The sequence below is a fragment of the Chiloscyllium plagiosum genome, unplaced genomic scaffold (assembly GCF_037043375.1).
Source record: "Chiloscyllium plagiosum isolate Xiang-an unplaced genomic scaffold, Cpla_swu_hap1 HiC_scaffold_7, whole genome shotgun sequence".
NCBI lineage: Eukaryota > Metazoa > Chordata > Chondrichthyes > Orectolobiformes > Hemiscylliidae > Chiloscyllium > Chiloscyllium plagiosum.
The window spans coordinates 120,783,607-120,806,848 of NW_028270145.1; the positions used below are offsets into that span (position 1 = coordinate 120,783,607).

Here is a 23,242-nt window from a genome sequence, read left to right on the forward strand (position 1 = left end):
ATTTACAGGCACTCCAGCCACCAAACTCTGCCTTCCCCAGCCTCCTTCCCCCTTCCTAATCCCCACCTCTCCCATCCATGTCCCCTACCCCATTCACATTCACCCCCTTCCCCAAAGTCAGATAGCCAGCAGTGTGTACCATCAAAAGATGCCTTGCAGAAATTCACCAAGGCTACATTCGTTGGTGCTGGGTCCAAATCCCGGAACTTTCTCCATCCCTGCCCAACAGCACTGTAGCTGTTGCAACACCCCCAGAGCTGCAGTAGTTCAAGAACACAGCTCACTACCACCTTGGCAAATCCATGCTGCTAAACCAGCAAGGTCCACATTATCTTGAAATGAATTTACAAAATACACAAATCACTTTTGTAGGGAATTACTGAAGTGCAGATACATTGCAAGGGAATGGACAAACACCTCGTGGATGAATGAATCGAAGGATAGGGTGATGGGGTTAAATGGAGGAGGGTTGGAAAAGCTTCATAAGGAGCAGAGATTGCCAGCACTGACTTGTTGGAGGAAAGGCCTGTTTCCATCCTGGAAATTCAGTGTAATTCTACGAATATATAAATTGTAACATTGAAAAACATTGAAGATATAAAAAGCCAACTAGGTCGCTAATGTCAGTGAGGGAATAAAACCGACTTTCCTTTGAACTATGACTAGATCGACCAAACATGTCAGTCTGCCCCAATCCCCCCTCCTCCACAATCCTTACTGAGCAGTGCAGACACATGGGGGCAGAAAGGCATCTGGCAGTGTCACTTTCATCAGCTGGCTTTCACGATGAGTATTGTTCACCAGCTTGTTAGCGAAAAGGATGTCGTAGTCAACACAACTGACCAAGAACGTGGTGAAAGTCACGACAAAGACAAACTGCCTGCAGAAATCGAGCCAGAGAGAGAGAGATTACTATCAACCAGGAATCCACATGCACATACAACATGGGTTCAATAAAGATGAAAGCTTCCTCTACACTTTTAAATTGTAAGTATTTAGTTCCATCATCACTGTCCCCACCAAACACTCTCAGAACAGGGACAGCCTGGGGTTAGACACAGAGTACAGCACCCTCTACTCTAATATGCTGGAAGTAAAGCTCTTCTACACGGTCTCTATTAAACACTCACAAGACAGAGACAGCAAGATGTTACTTCGAATAAAGCTCCCTCTACTCTTTTCTACTGGAAGCAAAGCTCCATTGACACTGTCCCCAAACACTCCCAGGGCAGGGACAGGACAGGGTTAGATACAGAGTAAAGCTCCCTCTACACTGTCCCCCCATCAAACACCCCCAGGACAGGGGCAGCGCAGGGTTAGATACAGAGTAAAGCTCCCTCTACACTGTCCCCCCATCAAACACCCCCAGGTTAGGGGCAGCGCAGGGTTAGATACAGAGTAAAGCTCCCTCTACATTGTCTCACTCCAGGGTAGGAACAGCTTGAAGTTAGATACAGATGGATCTAGATGAATATCTAGTGCTGGATATAGATTAATACCAAAATGTAGTTAATACTAAGAATACCTACACCAATTCAAACATCTCGGATAGCAGCATACAGAGGAAGCCATTCTTCTGATGCAAGTGATAGACATGCCAAGCAGTTAAGGTAAAATGAGGAACTTCAATGAAGAACACAGATCCCACCACTGCCTCAGGCAGCCCAATTTACACACAGGAAACGCAAGTGCAACATTCAATCAGGGTCTCACACCCTGAATACTTCAATTACTGTCAACAATGTTGACTTGATGGGCTGAACTATGAACGTGACTCCATGCTGCACACAGTAGTTCCCCAGGGAGAGTAGACTGAGAGACACCAGTCAATGTACAGACATATCCCTGAGAAAGAGGGACAGAGGGGGAACTGACAGACACCAGGGAACAGATATCTCCGTTCTCACTCTACCTGAGAGATACCATTCTCTATACAGACATCTCCTTACGAGGGGGGACATGGAATACACCAGTCAATGAAGGGAATAGGAATAATTCTGGGAATCACAGACCAGTCATGTCTGTGATGGGTAAAGTATTAGAGAGGATTCTGAAAGACAGAATTTATGATTACTTGAAAAACCATAGGTTGATTAGAGATAGTCAGCATGGCTTTGAGAGGCTGTGATAAAACATGTTGACGATGGTACAGCAATGGATGGGGTGTACATGGATTTTAACAAGGCATTTGATAAGGTTCCCCATGGTAAGCTCATTCAGAAAGTAAGGAGGCATGGGATACAGGGAAACCGGTCTGTCTGGATACAGACTTTGCCAGCCCATAGAAGACAGAGGGTGGTGGTAGATTGAGCGTATTCGGCCTGGAGCTCGGTGACCAGTGATGTTCTGCAGGGATCAGCCCAGGACCTCTGCTCTTTGTGATTTTTATTAATGACTTGGATGAGAAAGTGAAAGTGTGGGTTCTTACGTTTGCCGATGACACGAAGGTTGGTGGAGTGGTGGATAGTGTGGAGGGTTGTTGTTGGTTGCAATGGGATATTGACAGGATGCAGAACTGGGCTGAGAACTGGCAGATGGAATTCAACCTGGAAAAGCGTGAATTTGAATGCAGAATACAGAGGAACCTCGATTATCCGAACGAGATGGGCAGGCACTATCTCATTTGGGTAATTGATTTTTTCTGGGGCTCGGAGTTTTCTGTAAAGTCTGCTCCCCGTTCAGGAGACCAAGCAGCAGCAGCACTGTGCATGAGACCCTGCCTCCCCCAACCATCCCCACCCACCGTCTGATCCCCGTCTGTGCCCCCGCCCCTCCTACGTCTGACCCAACTCCCATCTGCCACCCCCTCCAGGGCAGCCGGACTGGATACCAACAATAGGACCGCTGCTGCTGCCTTTGTGGGGTAAGTCTCCAAATAGCACACGCACACAGACAACATTTTGACAGGTTTCACCTCTGCCCTGTACAGGACAATGTTAGAGAGATTATCTGGGGGGGGGGGGGGGGGGGGGGGGGGGGGTACAGCCCTATGTAGAACTTCAGGGAAACTGTGGAGGTGAGAGAAAGAGACAGAGAGAGGGCGAGGGGGGGAGAGGGCGAGGGGGGGGGAGAGATGGGAGAGGGGGGGGAGAGGGGGGGAGAGGGGGAGGGGGAGGGGGAGGGGGAGGGGGAGGGGGAGGGGGAGGGGGAGGGGGAGGGGGAGGGCGAGGGCGAGGGCGAGGGCGAGGGGGAGGGGGGGGGAGGGGGAGGGCGAGGGGGAGGGCGAGGGGGAGGGCGAGGGGGAGGGCGAGGGGGAGGGCGAGGGGGAGGGCGAGGGGGAGGGCGAGGGGGAGGGCGAGGGGGAGGGCGAGGGGGAGGGCGAGGGGAGGGCGAGGGGAGGGCGAGGGGGGCGAGGGGGGCGAGGGGGGCGAGGGGGCGGGGGCGAGGGGGCGGGGGCGAGGGGGCGGGGGCGAGGGGGGGAGAGGGCAAGAGGGCGAGGGGGCGAGGGGGGGAGGGGGCGAGGGGGCGAGGGGGCGAGGGGGCGAGGGGGCGAGGGGGCGAGGGGGCGAGGGGGCGAGGGGGCGAGGGGGCGAGGGGGCGAGGGGGCGAGGGGGCGAGGGCGAGAGGGCGAGAGGGCGAGAGGGCGAGAGGGCGAGAGGGCGAGAGGGCGAGAGGGCGAGAGGGCGAGGGCGAGAGGGAGAGGGCGAGAGGGAGAGGGCGAGAGGGAGAGGGCGAGAGGGAGAGGGCGAGAGGGCGAGGGCGAGAGGGAGAGGGCGAGGGGGCGAGGGGGCGAGGGGGCGAGGGGGCGAGGGGGCGAGGGGGCGAGGGGGCGAGGGGGCGAGGGGGCGAGGGGGCGAGGGGGCGAGGGGGCGAGGGGGCGAGGGCGAGAGGGAGAGGGCTAGAGGGCGAGGGCGAGAGGGAGAGGGCGAGAGGGAGAGGGCGAGAGGGAGAGGGCGAGGGCGAGAGGGAGAGGGCGAGAGGGAGAGGGAGAGGGAGAGGGAGAGGGCGAGAGGGAGAGGGCGAGAGGGAGAGGGCGAGAGGGAGAGGGCGAGAGGGAGAGGGCGAGAGGGAGAGGGCGAGAGGGAGAGGGCGAGAGGGCGAGGGCGAGAGGGAGAGGGCGAGAGGGCGAGGGCGAGAGGGCGAGGGCGAGAGGGAGAGGGCGAGAGGGAGAGGGCGAGAGGGAGAGGGCGAGAGGGAGAGGGCGAGAGGGAGAGGGCGAGAGGGAGAGGGCGAGAGGGAGAGGGCGAGAGGGAGAGGGCGAGAGGGCGAGGGGGCGAGGGGGCGAGGGGGCGAGGGGGCGAGGGGGCGAGGGGGCGAGGGGGCGAGGGGGCGAGGGGGCGAGGGGGCGAGGGGGCGAGAGCTAGGGGGCGAGGGCGAGGGGGCGAGGGCGAGGGGGCGAGGGCGAGGGGGCGAGGGGGCGAGGGGGCGAGAGGGCGAGAGGGCGAGAGGGCGAGGGCGAGAGGGCGAGGGCGAGAGGGCGAGGGCGAGGGCGAGGGCGAGAGGGCGAGAGGGAGAGGGCGAGAGGGAGAGGGCGAGAGGGAGAGCGCGAGAGGGAGAGCGCGAGAGGGAGAGCGCGAGAGGGAGAGCGCGAGAGGGAGAGGGCGAGAGGGAGAGCGCGAGAGGGAGAGCGCGAGAGGGAGAGCGCGAGAGGGAGAGCGCGAGAGGGAGAGGGCGAGAGGGAGAGCGCGAGAGGGAGAGCGCGAGAGGGAGAGGGCGAGAGGGAGAGGGCGAGAGGGAGAGGGCGAGAGGGAGAGGGCGAGAGGGAGAGGGCGAGAGGGAGAGGGCGAGAGGGAGAGCGCGAGAGGGAGAGCGCGAGAGGGAGAGAGACAGAGAGGGAGAGCGCGAGAGGGAGCGCGCGAGAGGGAGAGCGCGAGAGGGAGAGCGCGAGAGGGAGAGCGCGAGAGGGAGAGCGCGAGAGGGAGAGCGCGAGAGGGAGAGAGCGCGAGAGGGAGAGAGCGCGAGAGGGAGAGAGCGCGAGAGGGAGAGAGCGCGAGAGAGAGAGCGCGAGAGAGAGAGCGCGAGAGAGAGAGCGCGAGAGAGAGAGCGCGCGAGAGAGAGCGCGCAGGAAGTCAGTAATTTGGAGACGCTGCCTGGACTGTCCAGGAGTGTTCTCAGCAGCAGTGAGCCGAGTTCATTTTTAATCATTGTACCTGTAAACACAAGACGCAATCAGGGTTGAAACAGCACTTTGATGTAATGTTTCTACTGGGACCCTGAAATCCCCTTCAGATAATCGAGGTTCCTCTGTATACGGTTAAAGGCAGGATTATTGGAAGTGTGGAGGAACAGAGGGATCTTGGGGTCCATGTCCATAGATCCCTCAAAGTTGCCACCCAGGTTAACAGGGCTGTTAAGAAAGTGGTGTGTTGGCTTTCATTAGCAGGGGGATCGAGTTTAAGAGCTGCAAGGTTAAACTGCATCCCTATAGAGCCCTGTTAGATGACACTTGGAATATTGTGTTCAGTTCTGGTCACCTCATTATAGAAAGAATGTGAAAGCTTTAGAGAGGGTACAGAGGAGATTTACCAGGATGCTGCCTGGACTGGAGGGTGTGTCTTATGAAGAAAGGTTGAGGGAGCTGGGGCTTTTCTCATTGGAGCAAAGAAGGATGAGAGGTGACTTGATAGAGGTGTACAAGATGATGAGAGGCAGAGATAGAGTGGATAGCAGAGACTATTTCCCAGAGTGGAAATGGCTATCATGATGGGGCATAATCTTAAGGTGAGTGGAGGAAGGTTTAGGGGAGATGTCCAAGGTTTAGAGGTCGATTCTTTACACAGACAGTAGTTGGTGCATGGAATGCACTGCCAGCAGTGGTAGAGTCAGATACATTGGGGACAATTAAGCGACTCTTGGATAGGCACATGGAAGATATCAAAATGTAGGGAATGTAGGTTAGTCTGATCTTAGAGAAGGATAAAATGTCGGCACTGTACTGTTCTATGTTCTACTGCAAAGAGAAAGGGAGACACAGAGAAAGAGATAGGACAGAGAAAGAGATAGGACAGAGAAAGAGATAGGACAGAGAAAGAGATAGGACAGAGAAAGAGATAGGACAGAGAAAGAGATAGGACAGAGAAAGAGATAGGACAGAGAAAGAGATAGGACAGAGAAAGAGATAGGACAGAGAAAGAGATAGGACAGAGAAAGAGATAGGACAGAGAAAGAGATAGGACAGAGAAAGAGATAGGACAGAGAAAGAGATAGGACAGAGAAAGAGATAGGACAGAGAAAGAGATAGGACAGAGAAAGAGATAGGACAGAGAAAGAGATAGGACAGAGAAAGAGATAGGACAGAGAAAGAGATAGGACAGAGAAAGAGATAGGACAGAGAAAGAGATAGGACAGAGAAAGAGATAGGACAGAGAAAGAGATAGGACAGAGAAAGAGATAGGACAGAGAAAGAGATAGGACAGAGAAAGAGATAGGACAGAGAAAGAGATAGGACAGAGAAAGAGATAGGACAGAGAAAGAGATAGGACAGAGAAAGAGATAGGACAGAGACTGCAGTGAAAAATATCTCCCTGAGAGAAAGGACTGAGAGACACTAGTCTGTAGAGGTATCGCCCTGAGAGAGGGGACTGAAAAAAAACACCAGTAGCATGCAGGTATCTCCCTGAAAGAGTCGAGTGAGTGTACTGGTGCCACAACAAAAGGCACAGCAACTGACAGATCCCAAATAATGTACATATCTGTCAATGCATTCCTGTTGAAATCTCAACTGACGTGCATTAATTCTCAGGTGTCTCATTTCCTTGTTCAGTGCCACTGAAGGAAGTGGACAGATAACTTTAGTGAACTCAACCACATTCTAACATGCTGATGCAACAGACTTTGAAACAATTCAAAAGGATATTCTGGAGAAAAACAAATCCAGGTTTTCAATGTGATGCCATGGAGCTGTGGAGAATTAAACAGAAAGATTAGAGATTACTTAAAGCACCTTTTGCTCATTACCAGCCAGACTCCCAGTGAACATGAAACTGATTGAATCAGCCTACAGGACAAGATGTGATTAGTTACAAATCACACAACACCAGGTTATAGTCCAATAGGTTTATTTGGAAGCACTAGCTTTCAGACCACTGCTTCTTCATCAGGTGATTGTTGGACTATAACCTGGTGTTGTGTGATTTCTAACTTTAAGACCATAAGACATAGAAGTGGAAGTAAGGCCATTCGGCCCATCGAGTCCACTCCACCATTCAATCATGGCTGATGGGCATTTCAACTCCACTTACCCGCATTCTCCCCGTAGCCCTTAATTCCTTGTGACATCAAGAATTTATCAATCTCTGCCTTGAATACATTTAGCGTCCTGGCCTCCACTGCACTCTGCGGCAATGAATTCCACAGGCCCACCACTCTCTGGCTGAAGAAATGTCTCCGCATTTCTGTTCTGAATTGACCTCCCTCTAATTCTAAGGCTGTGTCCACAGGTCCTAGTCTCCCCGCCTAACGGAAACAATTTCTTAGCGTCCACGCTTTCCAAGCCATGTATTACCTTGTAAGTTTCTATTAGATCTCCCCTTAATCTTCTAAACTCCAATGAGTACAATCCCAGGATCCTCAGCCGTTCCTCGTATGTTAGACCTACCATTCCAGAGATCATCCGTGTGAATCTCCGCTGGACACACTCCAGTGCCACTATGTCCCTCCTGAGGTGTGGGGACCAAAACTGGACACAGTACTCCAAATGGGGCCTAACCAGAGCTTTATAAAGTCTCAGTAGCACAACAGTGCTTTTATATTCCAACCCTCTTGAGATAAATGACAACATTGCATTGGCTTTCTTAATCACGGACTCAACCTGCATGTTTACCTTTAGAGAATCCTCACCTAGCACTCCCAGATCCCTCTGTACTTTGGCTTTACAAATTTTCTCACCGTTTAGAAAGTAGTCCATGCTTGTATTCTTTTTTCCCAAAGTGCAAGACCTCGCATTTGCTCACATTGAACTTCATCAGCCATTTCCTGGACCACTCTCCCAAACTGTCTAGAACCTTCTGCAGCCTCCCCACTTCCTCAGTACTACCTGCCTGTCCACCTATCTTCGTATCATCGGCAAACTTCGCTAGAATGCCCCCAGTCCCTTCATCCAGATAATTAATTTATCACGTGAATAGCTGCAGCCCCAACACTGAAGCCTGCGGGACACCGCATGTCACCGGCTGCCATTCCGAAAAAGAACCTCTTATCCCAACTCTTTGCCTTCTGTCAGACAGCCAATCCTCAATCCGTGCCAGTAGCTCACCTGGAACACCATGGCCCTCACCTTACTCAGCAGTCTCCCGTGTGGCACCTTATCAAAGGCCTTTTGGAAGTCTAGATAGACCACATCCACTGGGTTTCCCTGGTCTAACCTACTTGTCACCTCTTCAAAGAATTCTAACAGGTTTGTCAGGCACGACCTCCCCTTACTAAATCCATGTTGACTTGTTCTAATCTGACCCTGTTCTTCCAAGAATTTAGAAACCTCATCCTTAATGATGGATTCTAGAATTTTACCAACAACCGAGGTTAGGCTAATTGGCCTATAATTTTCCATCTTTTGTCTTGATCCTTTCTTGAACAATGGGGTTACAACAGCGATCTTCCAATCATCTGGGACTTTCCCTGACTCCAGTGACTTTTGAAAGATCTCAACCAATGCCTCAGCTATTTCCTCAGCCACCTCCCTCAGAACTCTAGGATGTAGCCCATCGGGGCCAAGAGATTTGTCAATTTTAAGATCTTTTAGCTTTTCTAGCACTTTTTCTTTTGTAATAGCAACCATACTCAACTCAGCCCCCAACTCCCTTTAATTGTTGGGACATTACTCATGTCTTCCACTGTGAAGACCGACGCAAAGTACTTATTAAGTTCTCCAGCTATTTCCTTATCTCCCATCACTAGCCGTCCAGCATCAGTTTGAAGTGGCCCAATGTCTACTTTTGCCTGTTGTTTGTTTCTTATGTATTGAAAGAAACTTTTACCATCATTTCTAATATTACTGGCTAGCCTACCTTCACATTTGATCCTCTCCTTCCTTATTTCTCTCTTTGTTATCCTCTGTTTGTTTTTGTAGCCTTCCCAATCTTCTGATTTCCCAGTGCTCTTGGCCACTTTATAGGATCTCTCTTTTTCTTTGATACATTTCCTGACTTCCTTTGTCAACCATGGCTGTCTAATCCCTCCCCGGATAATCTTTCTTTTCTTGGGGATGAACCACTGTGCTGTGTTCTCAATTATACCCACAAAATCCTGCCATTTTTGCTCTACTGTCTTCCCCGCTAGGCTCTGCTTCCAATCGATTTTCGTCAGTTCCTCTCTCATGCCCCTGTAATTACCTTTGTTTAAATATAACACCATTACATCCGATTTTGCCTTCTCTCTTTCAAACTGCAGACTGAGCTCTACCATATTATGATCGCTGCTTCCTAAGTGTTCCCTTACTTTAAGATCTTTTATAAAGTGTGGTTCATTGCATAGCACTAGGTCCAAAATAGCCTGCTCCCTTGTGGGCTCCATGACAAGCTGTTCCAAAAAGCCATCCTGTAAGCATTCCATGAATTCCCTTTCTTTGGATCCACTGGCAACATTACTTACCCAGTCCACCTGCATTTTGAAGTCCCCCATGATCACTGTGACCTTGCCTTTCTGACATGCCTTTTCTATTTCCCGGTACATGTTGCGCCCCTGGTCCTGAGCACTGTTAGGAGGTCTGTACATAACTCCCACTATGGTTTTTCTTTGCCTTTGTGGTTCCTCAATTCCACCCACACAGACTCCACATCATCCGACCCTATGTCATTCAGTGCCATAGATTTAATTTTGTTCTTAACTAACAAGGCCACCCCACCCCCTCTGCCCACCTCCCTGTCTTTTCGATAAGTTGTAAATCCTTGGATGTTTAACTGCCAGTCCTGAACCCCCTGAAACCATGTCTCTGTGATGCCCACATCATAATCATTCACAATGATCTGTGCCGTTAGTTCATCTGCTTTGTTACGAATGCTACGAGCATTCAGGTAAAGTGCCTTAATGCTAACTTTTTTATCATTAGAGATACTGGAAGTCATAAGATGTCCTAAGTTATCCTTCCTTTTTGTTGCATTCCTAATCTGCCTCAAGGTTAAATCCACCTGCATACATGCTATCCTCCTGCTTATCTTTCCATTTAACTCCATACTCCCTGTCGCTTTCACTTTCCCTTCCCCCCAACTCAGAAGTTTAAAGTCCTACTGACCACCCTATTTATCCTCTTCGCTAGAACATTGGTACCAGATCGGTTTAGGTGGAGACCGTCCCAACGGTACAGATCCCCCCCGGTTCCAAAACTGATGCCAATGCCCCATGAAGTGGAATCCCTCTTTCCCACACCAATCCCTTAGCCATGTGTTTACTTCCCTAATTTTCTTATCCCTATGCCAATTGGCACGTGGCTCGGGCAGTAATCCGGAGATTATGACCCTTGAGGACCTGTACTTCAATTTCCTTCCTAGTGCTCGATAATCCCCAAACAGGTCCTCCACCCTAGCTTTGCCTATGTTGTTAGTCCCAACGTGGACCACAACAACTGGATCCTCCCCCTCCTGCTCCAATATCCTTTCAAGCTGGTCGGAGATGTCCCGCACCCTGGCACTGGGCAGGCAACACACCATGCGAGTCTCCTGATCTGGCGTGGATAGGATGCTATATGTCCCCCTAATTATAGAATCCCCTATAACAACTACTTGTCTTTTTGCTCCCTCCTCTTGAATGGCCTTCTGCACCATGGTGCCATGGTCAGCTGGCTCATCCTGTCCAGAGCCCTTTGTACACCCCAGTCCAACACCGACATCTCCAAAGCAAGGTGAGATTAAGCACTGCTTAGAGGGCATGAGACAGAATGTTTACGTTTCTTGGAGAGGGTCAAGGTGCCTCCTCACAGGATTTGGAGCCAACTCTGTTTCTGAGAACATCAATGACTTTGATCTGGATTTCCACGGGCTGATGTCACCAAGTTAGGCACAGTTAAAATTAGGCACAGAGTTAAAGGGTACAGGTTTAAGGTTGTTGGAGAAAGAAGGAATGGTGACACAAAGAGAAACATTTTCCTGCAGCAAGATCTAGAATGCATTGTTCAAGAGCAACATGGAGGTAAGTTTAATTGACGTGTTTAAGGAGGAATTGGATTACTATCTGAAACGGAAAAAAGTTACAATGCTATGAGGAAAAAAGGTGGGCATGTGAGACTAGGTAAGTTGCTCTTACAGAATCAGTACAAACATGAGGGACTGAATGGCCTCCCCTCTGTGCTGCAAATATTCCCTGATTCTATGATAAAAGCAAGACATTGCAAATAATGGAAATAAAAGAAAAAGAAAAACGCTGGAAACACTCAGCAGATCCAAGAACGTTTATGGAGAGAGAAACAATGTTACATATCTGGTCTGCAAATTTTCAACAGAATAAACCACACAGACAGAATAAAGGAAACTTCACTTCACTCAGACAGAGTGAGTATCTGAGAATTTAGATCAAAATGGAATTCAACCAGTAAATTTTTTGCAAGTTTAGTTATAGCATAAGAGTCAGGATCAGACCTAGAACCAATAGGTTCTAAGGAAGTTAAAAGACAACTGCACAACAATGAAAATTATCCATCAACCACCTGAAATTTCTGCCTGAATTCGGTGCTGATTACTGTAGCAGCAGGTTAAGACCGACCAGAGCCTCGTCAGAGCTCCCCATATTACAGCTAGTTCAAAGTGCACAGACAGTCAGAGTGAGGGAGACTGCACTGGAATGGGTTTGAGACAGAACGAGTAACTGGGAATGTGGGAATTCATTGCAAACGGATAAACAGGTGCTATAATAGAGTTATAGAGATGTACAGCACGGAAACAGACCCTTTTGGGCCAACCCCGTCCATGCCGACCTGATATCCCAACCCACTCTAGCCCCACCTGCCAGCTCCCGGCCCATATCCCTCCAAATCCTTCCTATTCATATACCCATCCAAATGCCTCTTAAATGGTGCAATTATACCAGCCTCCACCACATCCTCTGGCAGCTCATTCCATACACGTACCACCCTCTGCATGAAAACGTTGCCCCTTAGGTCTCTTTTATATCTTTCCCCTCTCACCCTAAACCTATGCCCTCTAGTTCTGGACTCCCCGACCCCAGGGAAAAGACTTTGTCTTTTTACCCTATCCATGCCCCTCATAATTTTGTAAACCTCTATAAGGTCACCCCTCAGCCTCTGACGCTCCAGGGAAAACAGCCCCAGCCTGTTCAGCCTCTCCCCAGAGCTCAAATCTTCCAACCCTGGCAACATCCTTGTAAATCTTTTCTGAACCTTTTCAAGTTCCACAACATCTTACCGATAGGAAGGAGACCAGAATTGTACGCAATATTCCAACAGTGGCCTAACCAGTGTCCTGTACAGTCGCAACATGACCTCCCAACTCCTGTACTCAATACTCTGACCAATAAAGGAAAGCATACCAAACGCTGCCTTCACTATCCTATCTACCTGCGACTCCACTTTCAAGGAGCTATGAACCTGCACTTCAAGGTCTCTTTGTTCAGCAACACTCCCTAGGACCTTACCATTAAGTGTATAAGTCCTGCTAAGATTTGCTTTCCCAAAATACTGCACCTTGCATTTATCTGAATTAAAATCCATCTGCCACTTCTCAGCCCACTGGCCCATCTGGTTCAGATCCTGTTGTAATCTGAGGTAACCCTCTTCGCTGTCCACTACACCTCCAATTTTGGTGTCATCTGCAAACTTACTAACTGTACCTCTTATGCTCGCATCCAAATCATTTATGTAAATGACAAAAAGTAGAGGACCCAGCACCGATCCTTGTGGCACTCCACTGGTCACAGGCCTCCAGTCTGAAAAACAACCCTCCACCACCACGCTCTGTCTTCTACCTTTGAGCCAGTTCTGTATCCAAATGGCTAGTTCTCCCTGTATTCCATGAGATCTAACCTTGCTAATCAGTCTCCCATGGGGAACCTGGTCGAATGCCTTACTGAAGTCCATATAGATCACGTCTACCAGTCTGCCCTCATCAATCCTCTTTGTTACATCTTCAATCAAGTTTGAGAGACATGATTTCCCACACACAAAGCCATGTTGCATATGTATCATTATCCATCTGTATATTCAATGCCCATTTAAATGCCCTTAATGTCAGCCATTCTACTACTGTTGCAGGCAGGCCGTTGGTGATGACATTTCCTGTAATGAAGTCACTTCCTGTTCTTTTTCTCAGGGGGTGGTAGATGGGGTCTAACTCGATGTGTTTATTGATAGAGTTCTGGTTGGAATGCCATGCTTCTAGGAATTCTCGTGCGTGTCTTTGTTTATGTCCTAGGATGGATGTGTTGTCCCAGTTGAAATGGTGTCCTTCTTCATTTGTATGTAAGGATAGTAGTGAGAGAGGGTCATGTCTTTGTGGCTAGTTGGTGTTCATGTATCCTGGTGACTAGTTTTCTGCCTATTTGTCCAATGTAGTGTTTGTTACAGTCCTTGCACAGTATTTTGTAAATGACATTAGTTTTGCTTGTTGCCTGTATAGGTTCTTTCAAGTTCATTAGCTGCTGTTTTAGTGTGTTGGTTGGTTTGTAGGCTACCATGATGCCAAGGGGTCTGAGTAGTCTGGCAGTCATTTCCGAGATGTATTTGACGTGGGTAGAGTGGCTAGGGTTTCTGGACGTGTTTTGTCTGCTCGTTTGGGTTTGTTGCTGAGAAATCAGTTGACTGTGTTCATTGGGTACCCATTCTTTTTGAATACACGGTATAGGTGATTTTCCTCTGCTCTGTGTTTCAAGACATCCAGCACTTCCTGTTCTGTAATATGGACATTTTGCACGGTGTCACCATCTATTTCCCGACAGTCTATATCTTCCATATCCTTTTCCACAATAAATATTGATGCAAAATATTCATTTAGTATCTCCCCCATTTTCTGTGGCTCCACACAAAGGCCGTCTTGCTGATCTTTGAGGGACCCTATTCTCTCCCTAGTTACCCTTTTGTCCTTAATGTATTTGTAAAAACCCTTTGGATTCTCCTTAATTCTATTTCCCAAAGCTATCTCATGTCCCTTTTTTGCCCTCCTGATTTCCCTCTTAAGTATATTCCTACTGTCTATAAAAGGATTCACTCGATCTATCTTGTCTATACCTTACATATGCTTCCTTCTTTTTCTTAACCAAACCCTCAATTTCTTTAGTCATCCAGCATTCCCTATACCTACTAGCCTTCCCTTTCACCCTGACAGGCATATACTTTCTCTGGATTCTCGTTATCTCATTTCTGAAGGCTTCCCATTTTTCAGCCATCCCTTTACCTGCGAACATCTGCCCCCAATCAGCTTTTGAAAGTTCTTACCTAATACCGTCAAAATTAGCCTTTCTTCAATTTAGAATTTCAACTTTTAGATCTGGTCTATCCTTTTCCATCACTATTTTAACTCTAATTGAATTATGACCGCTGGCCCCAAAGTACTCCCCCAATAATGAAGGCTTATTGCAAAATAAAGAGGGCACAGATCGAGAAACCTTCCTGCACGGACACCGATTGCAGAGTGATGTCATAACTACATGGAAAGAACTGATTGGTGAGTGTCAGTATTTCTAATCTTTATAGTGAAGTTGGTATTAATTAGTGTTTGCCTCTCGTCATTTTTCCTCCTTTTTTTTGAGAGAGTGCTTGTGAAGTGCTCATTGTAAGTTCATACTGACTAAGGGTGACAAGTGGGCAGCACGGTGGCTCAGTGGTTAGCACTGCTGCCTCACAGCACCAGGGACCAGGGTTCGATTCCAGCCTCGGGCGACTCTCTGTGTGGAGTTTGCACATTCTCCCCGTGTCTGCGTGGGTTTCCTCCGGGTGCTCCGGTTTCCTCCCACAGTCACAAAGATGTGCAGGTCAGGTGAACTGGCCACGCTACATTGCCCATAGTGTTAGGTGCATTAGTCAGAGGGGAATGGGTCTGGGTGGGTTACTCTTCGGAGGGTCGGTGTGGACTGGTTGGGTTGAAGGACCGGTCTCCACACTGTAGGGTATCTAATCTAAAACAGTGTCTGGTGCCAAGGGATGGCAGGTCAGCAGTGTCATGTGGGGTGTACATCCTGTGCTATATCTAAGATACACACACACACACGCACGCACGCACGCACGCACGCACACGAAGTGTCACCAGTGGCAGGAGCCTGAGTTCCAGGCTGTGGAATATGACCAGTGGCTAAAGTCACTGCTGTACACTTCCAAGGCAGTGAACTACATGGATAGAATGGATAGGTGGTGATCACACAGCAGATTAGAAGTGGAAAGGGAGAAGGGGAATGGGTGGTTATCAGACACCCTAAGTAAACGGGGCAGGAAATATAAGAGTCCCTGACTCCATCATGCTTACCAATTGGTATTTCGTTTGGAAACTGGAGAGTGATGATTTCTCAGGGGAACACAGCCAGACCCATGTCCATGGCACCAGCTAAGGGTGGAGGGAGAAGAATGGATGAGCAATAGCTATGGGGAAGCCCATGGTCAGAGAATCAGGCAGCTGTTTCTGCACCAGGTAATGTGATTCTAGGATGGTGCGTTTCTTCCCTGATGCCAGGATCGAGGATATCACAGACATCTTTCTAGGTGAGGGGGAAGAATCAGTCAGAATCATGGACTATGTTGGTACCAAATTTGGAAGAATCGTAAACTATGAATAGGGCAGTGAGAAACTCCACTAATTTGTCAATGTCCTTCTGGAGTGGGCGGATAGGTGGCAGGTGAGGTTCAATTCAGAGAAGTATAAGGTGATGCACTTTGATCAGAAGGACTTTGTAAGACAATATAAAATAAAGGTTACAATTTGAAAGGAGAAGCTGGAACAGAGGAACCTGGCTGTTTATGAACACAGCACATAGAAAAGTACAGCACAGTACAGGCCCTTCAGCCCATGATGTCATGCCAAGGATTATCCCTAACCTAAAATAAAATAACCTAACCTATGCATCCCTCATCTCACTGCTGTCCAAGTGCATGTCCAGCAGTCGCTTAAATTCCCTAATTACTCTGCTTCCACGACCACCGCTGGTAACTCACTCCATGCATTCACAACTCTCTGCATAAAGAACCTATCTCTGACGTCTCCTTTATACCTTCCTCCTAATATCTTCAAACTATGACCCCACCCCGTGCCAGTCAATCCTGCCCTGGGGAAAAGTCACTAGCTATTGACTCTATCCATGCCTCTCATTACCTCAATCAGGTCTCCTCTCTTCCTCCTTCTCTCCAGAGAGAAAAGTCTGAGCTTATTCAACCTCTCTTCATAAGGCAAGCGCTCCAGTCCAGGCAGCATCCTGGTAAACCTTCTTTGCACCCTCTCCAAAGCCTCTGTATCTTTACTATAGTAGGGCGACCAGAACTGGACACAATATACCAAGTGTGGTCTCACCAGAGTTTTGTAGAGCTGCAGCAAAACCTCAAGGCCCTTAAACTCAATGCCCCTGTTAATGAAAGCCAAAACACCAAATGCTTTCTTAACAACCTTATCCACTTGGGTGGTAACTTTCAGGGATCTATGCACTTGCACACCCAGATCCCTCTGTTCCTCCACACTGCCAAGAATCCTGTCATTAATCCTATATTTAGCACTCATGTTTGACCTTCCAAAATGAGTCACTTCGCATTTACCCAGGTTGAACTCCACTTGCCATTTCTCAACCCAGCTCTACACCCTGTCAATGTTGCACTGCAGCCTGCAATAGCCCTCGATACTATCAACGACACCTTCAAACTTTGTGTCATCTGCAAATTTACTAACCTACCCCTCAATGTCCTCATCCAAATCATTTATAAAAACTACCAAGAACAGAGCCCTGCGGGACACCACTCAACACTGTCCTCCAGGCAGAATACTTTCCATCTACAACCACTCTCTGCCTTCTGTCAGCTAACCAATTCTAAATCTAGATAGCCAAATGTCCCTGCATCCCATACTTCCTGACTTTATGAATGAGGCTATCATGAAGAACCCTATAAAATGCCTTGCTGAAGTCCATATACACCACATCCACTCCTCGACCCTCTTTAACCTGCCTCGTCAATTCCTCAAAGAACTCAATAAAATTTGTGAGGCATGACCTGCCCCTCACAAAGCCATGCTGATTGTCTTTAATCACAGTATTATTTTCCAAATAGTCATAAATCCCATCCTTCAGAATTCTTTCCAAAACTTTGCTGACTACAGATGTCAGACTGACTGGTCTGTAATTGCCAGCAATTTTCCTATTCCCCTGCTCGAAAAGAGGAACAACATTCGCCTCCTTCCAATCCTCTGGTATGACTCCCGTGGACAGCGAGGAAGCAAAGATCTTTGCCAGCGGCTTAGCAACCTCCTTTCTCGGTTCCCGTAGCAGCCTCGGATAAATCTGGTCTGGCCCTGGGGACTTATCATTCTGAATGTTTGCCAAAATTTCCAACACATCAACTTCATCAATCTTGATCTGTTCAAGCCTGTATCCCAGCTCCTCAAAGTTCTCATTCACAACAAGTTCCCTTTCCTTGGTGAAAACCGAAGCAAAAAACTCATTTAGGGCTTCCCCTATCTGCTCAGACTCCACACACAAGTTCCCTCCGCTAACCCTGATCGGCCCTACCTTCTCCCTGATCATTCTCTTATTCCTCATGTGTAAGTAAAATGCCTTTGGGTTCACCCTAATCCTTCCTGCCAAGCCTTTTTCATGCCCCCTCCTGACTTCCCTCAGTCCATTTCTGAGCTCCTTTCTAGTAAGCCTGTAATCCTCTAAAGCTGTGCTCAATCCTTGCTTCCTCCACCTTACGTAAGCTGCCTTCTTCCTTTTGACGAGAAGCTCCTCTGCTCTCGTCATCCAAGGTTCCTTAATCTTACCCCTTCTTACCTGTCTCAGAGGAACAAATTCATGCATCACTCGCAACAACTGCTCCTTAAATAATCTCTACATGTCTGCCGTGCCCTTTCTGTGGAACAATTGCTCCCAGTCTGATATCATAATTTCCTTTTCCCCAAGTAAATATCTTCCCTCTGTAACTGCTCCTGTCACTCTCCAAGGCTATGGTAAATGTGAGGCAGTTGTGATCACTATCATCAAAGTGTTCTCCCACTGCGAGATCTGACACCTGTCCTGGCGCGTTGCCGAGCACCAAATCCAAAATGGCCTCTCCCCTCGTCGGCCTGTCTACATACTGAGTAAGGAAACCCTCCTGAATACACCTGACAAAAACGGCTCCATCCAAACCATCTGCACTAAGGAGGTTCCAGTCAATATTGGGAATGTCAAAGTCACCCATAACAACAACCCTGCTTCATCTGCATTTTTCCAGAATCTGCCGGTCTATGAGATCTTCAATCTCTCTACCGCTATTAGGGGGTCTGTAGAAAACCCCCAATGCGGTGACTGTTCCCTTGCTGTTCCTAACTCCCACCTATACTGACTCAGTAGACAAACCTTCAACAACCTTCGTTTCTGTAGCTGTGATGCACTCTCTGATTAACAATGCTACACCCCCTCCTCTTTTTCCACCCTCCCTGTTCTTTTTAAATGTTCTAAACCTTGTTTATGTGCACAGATCATTGAAGGTCGTGGGATATCTGGAGAGAGCAATTAATCTGGAGAGAGGCACAGTGGCCTCAGCTTTATTAATAGGAGCACAGATTGCAAGAGCAAGGAGGTGATATGAGACTTGTTAGACCTCAGCTCGGACTACTGTGTATAATTCTGGGCACCACATTGTCATAAAGACGGGAAAGCATTGGAGAGAGTGCAGAAGTGATTTACAAGAAAGGTTCCAAGGCTTAGAAATTTCAGTTTGAGGAGAGATCAAAGTTGAGGCTCTTCTCCTTGGAGAGAGGAGGCTGAGAGTATAATTTGGTACAGATTGTCAAAATCATTAGAGTGCTGGACAGAGTCCAGCAGGAGAAGCTGTTCCCGCTGTTAAAGAAAGGAGGAAGAATGAGAGGGGCATAGATTAAAAGTGCAAACAAAACAAGGGTAATGCAAGAGAAAACGTTTTCACACAACGAGTAATGAGGGTCTGGAGTTCACTGCCAGGAAATGTGATGCAGGCAGATTCATGGAGGCAATAAATAATTATTTAGATAGAGTGAGTGTGAATATTAAGGGGGAAAAGGGGGCAAATTTGCACTTGGTAATGATGCTGATTAGAAGAGCCCAGTGCAGGCACAATGGGACAAATAGCCTCTTTCTGCACCGTAACAAATCTGTGATTTCAATGAGTTTGGAAGAAAATTAAAAAGCAGTATCAGAGGTTCACTCCCACGAGTTCATTCCCAGTGTCACACGACATGAGTAGAAGAGTGAAAGGTCTGACTGCTTGAAGAAGATTGCTGAAGAACTGGTGTACAAGGGAGGCCAGATTTAGGAGGATTGGAACTGCTTCTGGGGCTGGTGAGTCCTGCACAAACTGGACATGATACATCTTAACAGGACCAGGTCAAGCTCCTTATATGCTAGCACTGCTGGGGTTGGTTCAAACTATTTCATAAAGGAGATAGAAACCTCAAGTGATAAGCCAAGTTGGAAGGCAATTTAGTTGGTAACAGGAAATCAAAAATTTGCTAGGGAGACTAGAAGGCAGGATAAACAAAGCAGAGTATTGAGTACACTTCAATAGTGGAATAATGTCAAAAAGGCAAAAGTTAAGAGCATTCTCTCTGAATGCACACAGTATTCATAACAAGGTGGTTAATCTGTAGGTGCTAATACAGATGCAAAGGTTCGATCTAATTATCATTCCAGAAACATGGCTGCATGGTGACCAGGGAGGGAGCTCAATCTGAACAAAGACCAGTCAGTCAATGTGAATAAGGGAGATTATGAAAACAAGAGCAAAAAGTGACTGAATGGATTGGGAAAATACATGAAAAGGCATGAGTAACATGGGCAATGGATTTTTAAAAAAGATAACTATTATGTAATTTACAGCAACTACACATTCCTAAGAGGTGCAACAACTCCAACAAGGTCAGTCAGCTGTGGCTCACAGCAGGGAGTGAGAGAGAAAATAGGGAACTACCGAACTGTTAGCCTAACATCAGAAATAGGGAAAATGTTAGAGTCGATTATAAAGGATCAGATAATCAGACAATTGGATGATTGGGCAGAGTCAGGCTTGGATTTGAGAATGGGAAATCATGTTTGACAATCTTGTGAGGGCTTTTGGAAGATCTTATCAACTAAATTGATAAAGGAGACTCAATGGCTATAGTATACTTCATCAGAAAGCTTCTGAGAATCGAACTCCCTGCAGGAGGTTGGGTGGAACATATTAAAGCACATGGAATGTAAAAGCTGGCTAACAGGTAGAAAATAGACAGCAGCAATGAACTGGTCATGTTTTGCTGGAGCTCCTCCATACCAAACTCAGTCAAATGCAGCCTCAATGTCACGGGTAAGAATTGTCACCTCACCTCGGAATTCAGCTCAAGGTTGGAATAAGACCAGAAGTTCAGGTCCCCACTCAGATCTGGACAAACTGGGCCTATATTCTCCAGCGGAGAATTCCTGAAGAAGGGCTCATGCCTGAAACGTCGATTCTCCTGCTCCTTGGATGCTGCCTGACCTGCTGCGCTTTTCCAGCAACACATTTTCAGCTATATTCTCCAGCGTTTCAAAGAATGAGAGGTGAATGAAGCTTACAAAATACTTAAAGGAATAGACAGGACAGATGTAGGTAAGATGTTTCCCTTGACTGGGAGTCTGGAACCAAAGGGCAGAACTTAAAAAATATTGGGGATGAGATTGAGGACGGAGATGAGGAGAATTTCTTTTACTCCGTTGTAACCTGCGGAATTCTCTACCACAGAGGGTTGTGGAAGTTCAGACTGAGTATGTTTAGGCTAGAGTGAGTCAGATTTCTGATTACCACTGGGGTACAGGGTGATGAGGATGGGTAGGTAAAAGACATTGAAGAGTTCAATCAGCCATGATTGTATGGCTCGATGGACTGATTGGTTTCCTCCTGTTTCTTTGTTCCTGTCAGAAGTGGGAAAAGGTTAGAAAGTGATGGATTATAGCCACAACCAGTAACACAGGGTTAGAAGAAAGGTCTATAATAAAAAGGGGAAGACAAGAGAGATCAAAATGTCCAAAACAGTGGCAAGGGGCCAATGGAGTGGAAATAACCAAATCTAGTGGGCGGCACGGTGGCACAGTGGTTAGCATTGCTGCCTCACAGCGCCTGAGACCCGGGTTCAATTCCCACCTCAGGCGACTGACTGTGTGGAGTTTGCACATTAGATTAGATTAGCTTACTTACAGTGTGGAAACAGGCCCTTCGGCCCAACAAGTCCACACCACCCCGCCGAAGCGCAACCCACCCATACCCCTACATTTACCCCTTACCTAACACTACGGGCAATTTAGCATGGTCAATTCACCTAACCTGCACATCTTTGGACTGTGGGAGGAAACCGGAGCACCCGGAGGAAACCCACGCAGACACGGGGAGAACGTGCAAACTCCACACAGTCAGTCGCCTGAGGCGGGAATTGAACCCGGGTCTCTGGCGCTGTGAGGCAGCAGTGCTAACCACTGTGACACCGTGCCGCCCACATTCTCCCCATGTCTGCGTGGGTTTCCTCCGGGTGCTCCGGTTTCCTCCCACAATTCAAAGATGTGCAGGTCAGGTGAATTGACCATATTAAATTGCCCGTAGTGTTAGGTAATGGGTAAATGTAGGAGTATGGGTGGGTTGCGCTTCGGCGGGTCGGTGTGGACTTGCTGGGCCGAAGGGCCTGTTTCCACACTGTAATGTAATGTAATCTAATCTAATCTAATCTAGAGAAGGTGTGAATGGCAGATTGACCAACAGCCACTTTTTGAACAAAGTCAACAAAATGAGTGCAGAGGATGAAAGTTGCAATTGTTCAACTGAATGTTGAGGTCTGAAAAAGGAAGAAGGGCTTATGTCCGAAATGTCGATTCTCCTGTTCCCTGGATGCTGCCTGACCTGCTGCGCTTTTCCAGCAATACATTTTCAGCTCTGATCTCCAGCATCTGCAGCCCTCACTTTCTCCTGAATGTTGAGGTCACAAGGCTGATCCTGAGGTTTCCACTGAACCTGACTGGAAGATGCAGGTGACTGAGGACAGTGAGGGCAATGTGAAACAAAGGTGGAAGACTAAAGCGTCAGGCCATCAGAAACTTGGATACACTGATCAGAGATGTTACACAAATCAATTACCCAATTGCTGTTCAGTTTTCCTTTTGGATATTAAATCACATTGCGAGCAGTGTTGAAGAAGTACTCTGAGCCTGAGACAGGAAAGAGGTGAAAGGACAGCTGCTATTTCTCCTGCACTTGTATGGAAATGTATCACAGGATCGAGAAAGTTGGAGATAATTGAAGAGAAGGCAAGAGTGTTGGAGAGGGATAGGTTCTGTTGGAAAGGACAATGTATTTGGTGATGGCATTACACTGAGCTGGCAGAATGGCTGAAGATGATCTGTTGAATACAAGGCTGGTATTACATACGAGAGATAACTGTATGCAAACAGAGTTTAAAACCACATTAGTTCATTAACTACACTCCATAAAACAGACCCCAATGATCCCAAGCTTCCCTTTTAAAAAAAAATACATCCAATTCACAACCATGACAGGGGTGGGGTTAGGAGAGTAGGGGACTGGGGAAGAATAAGAAAACATTCAACTCACATTTGCCCCCATCAGCCACATGAACCAGCAAATCCTCCTCCCCGGGTGGGGAATCGGTGTAGGAGGACTGCAGTCGCTGGTACTCTGTGGTGAATGCTGCCATTACTCAACTAGTGACAGGCACACTCATCCTTCAATAACACAGGAAGGTCCCACTGACATACAGCAAGGCTCGAACTGCAAAGAGAACAAAGGGTCAAGTTAGTGCAACATCAAAGCCAGCATGGACACTGTTCCTACAGCTTCAATCCCAGTCCAGTTTCACTTCCAGACCTCTTCAGCTGCTCTCACAAGCAAGTACAATGGAAACATGCAATAGACAGGATTAATTAATGACTAAGTGGTGAAACACCCTAACATGATTGAATGTTACATCTTCTTCAGGGAGAATGGTGGTCTAAGATTAAACACAAATAGATCTAACTCAATGAGATCAGTAAACCTCACACATTCAGAAAGGAGAGGTCCCATCCAGAGTGAGGAGATCATTCGGGGAATTTGGTGGCAATGTAGGAATTAGGTGGAGAGCGGAAAGAGGTGGTTTTTGCTGGATTTCTCTTTTGACTCACAGCTTAAAAGGTTTATAAACAGGATAAATTGGAGCCC

The 23,242-nt window shown here is 47.8% G+C and overlaps 1 protein-coding gene across 1 annotated transcript in view; it reads right to left on the reverse strand.

Moving 5' to 3' along the window:
* The window catches only part of atg9a (ATG9 autophagy related 9 homolog A (S. cerevisiae)), a 38,541-nt gene extending 15,728 nt beyond the window's left edge, over nt 1–22,813 (reverse strand). Inside the window, exons 1-4 of the mRNA XM_043694411.2 lie at nt 22,637–22,813; nt 6,797–6,840; nt 1,530–1,594; nt 719–880 (exon numbers count right to left, since the gene is read on the reverse strand). Of these exons, the coding sequence (XP_043550346.1) occupies nt 719–880; nt 1,530–1,594; nt 6,797–6,840; nt 22,637–22,739 (374 nt within the window). The 5' untranslated portion in view covers nt 22,740–22,813. The remainder of the gene's footprint in view (nt 1–718; nt 881–1,529; nt 1,595–6,796; nt 6,841–22,636) is intronic.
* Between the last annotated feature and the right edge of the window lie 429 nt (nt 22,814–23,242).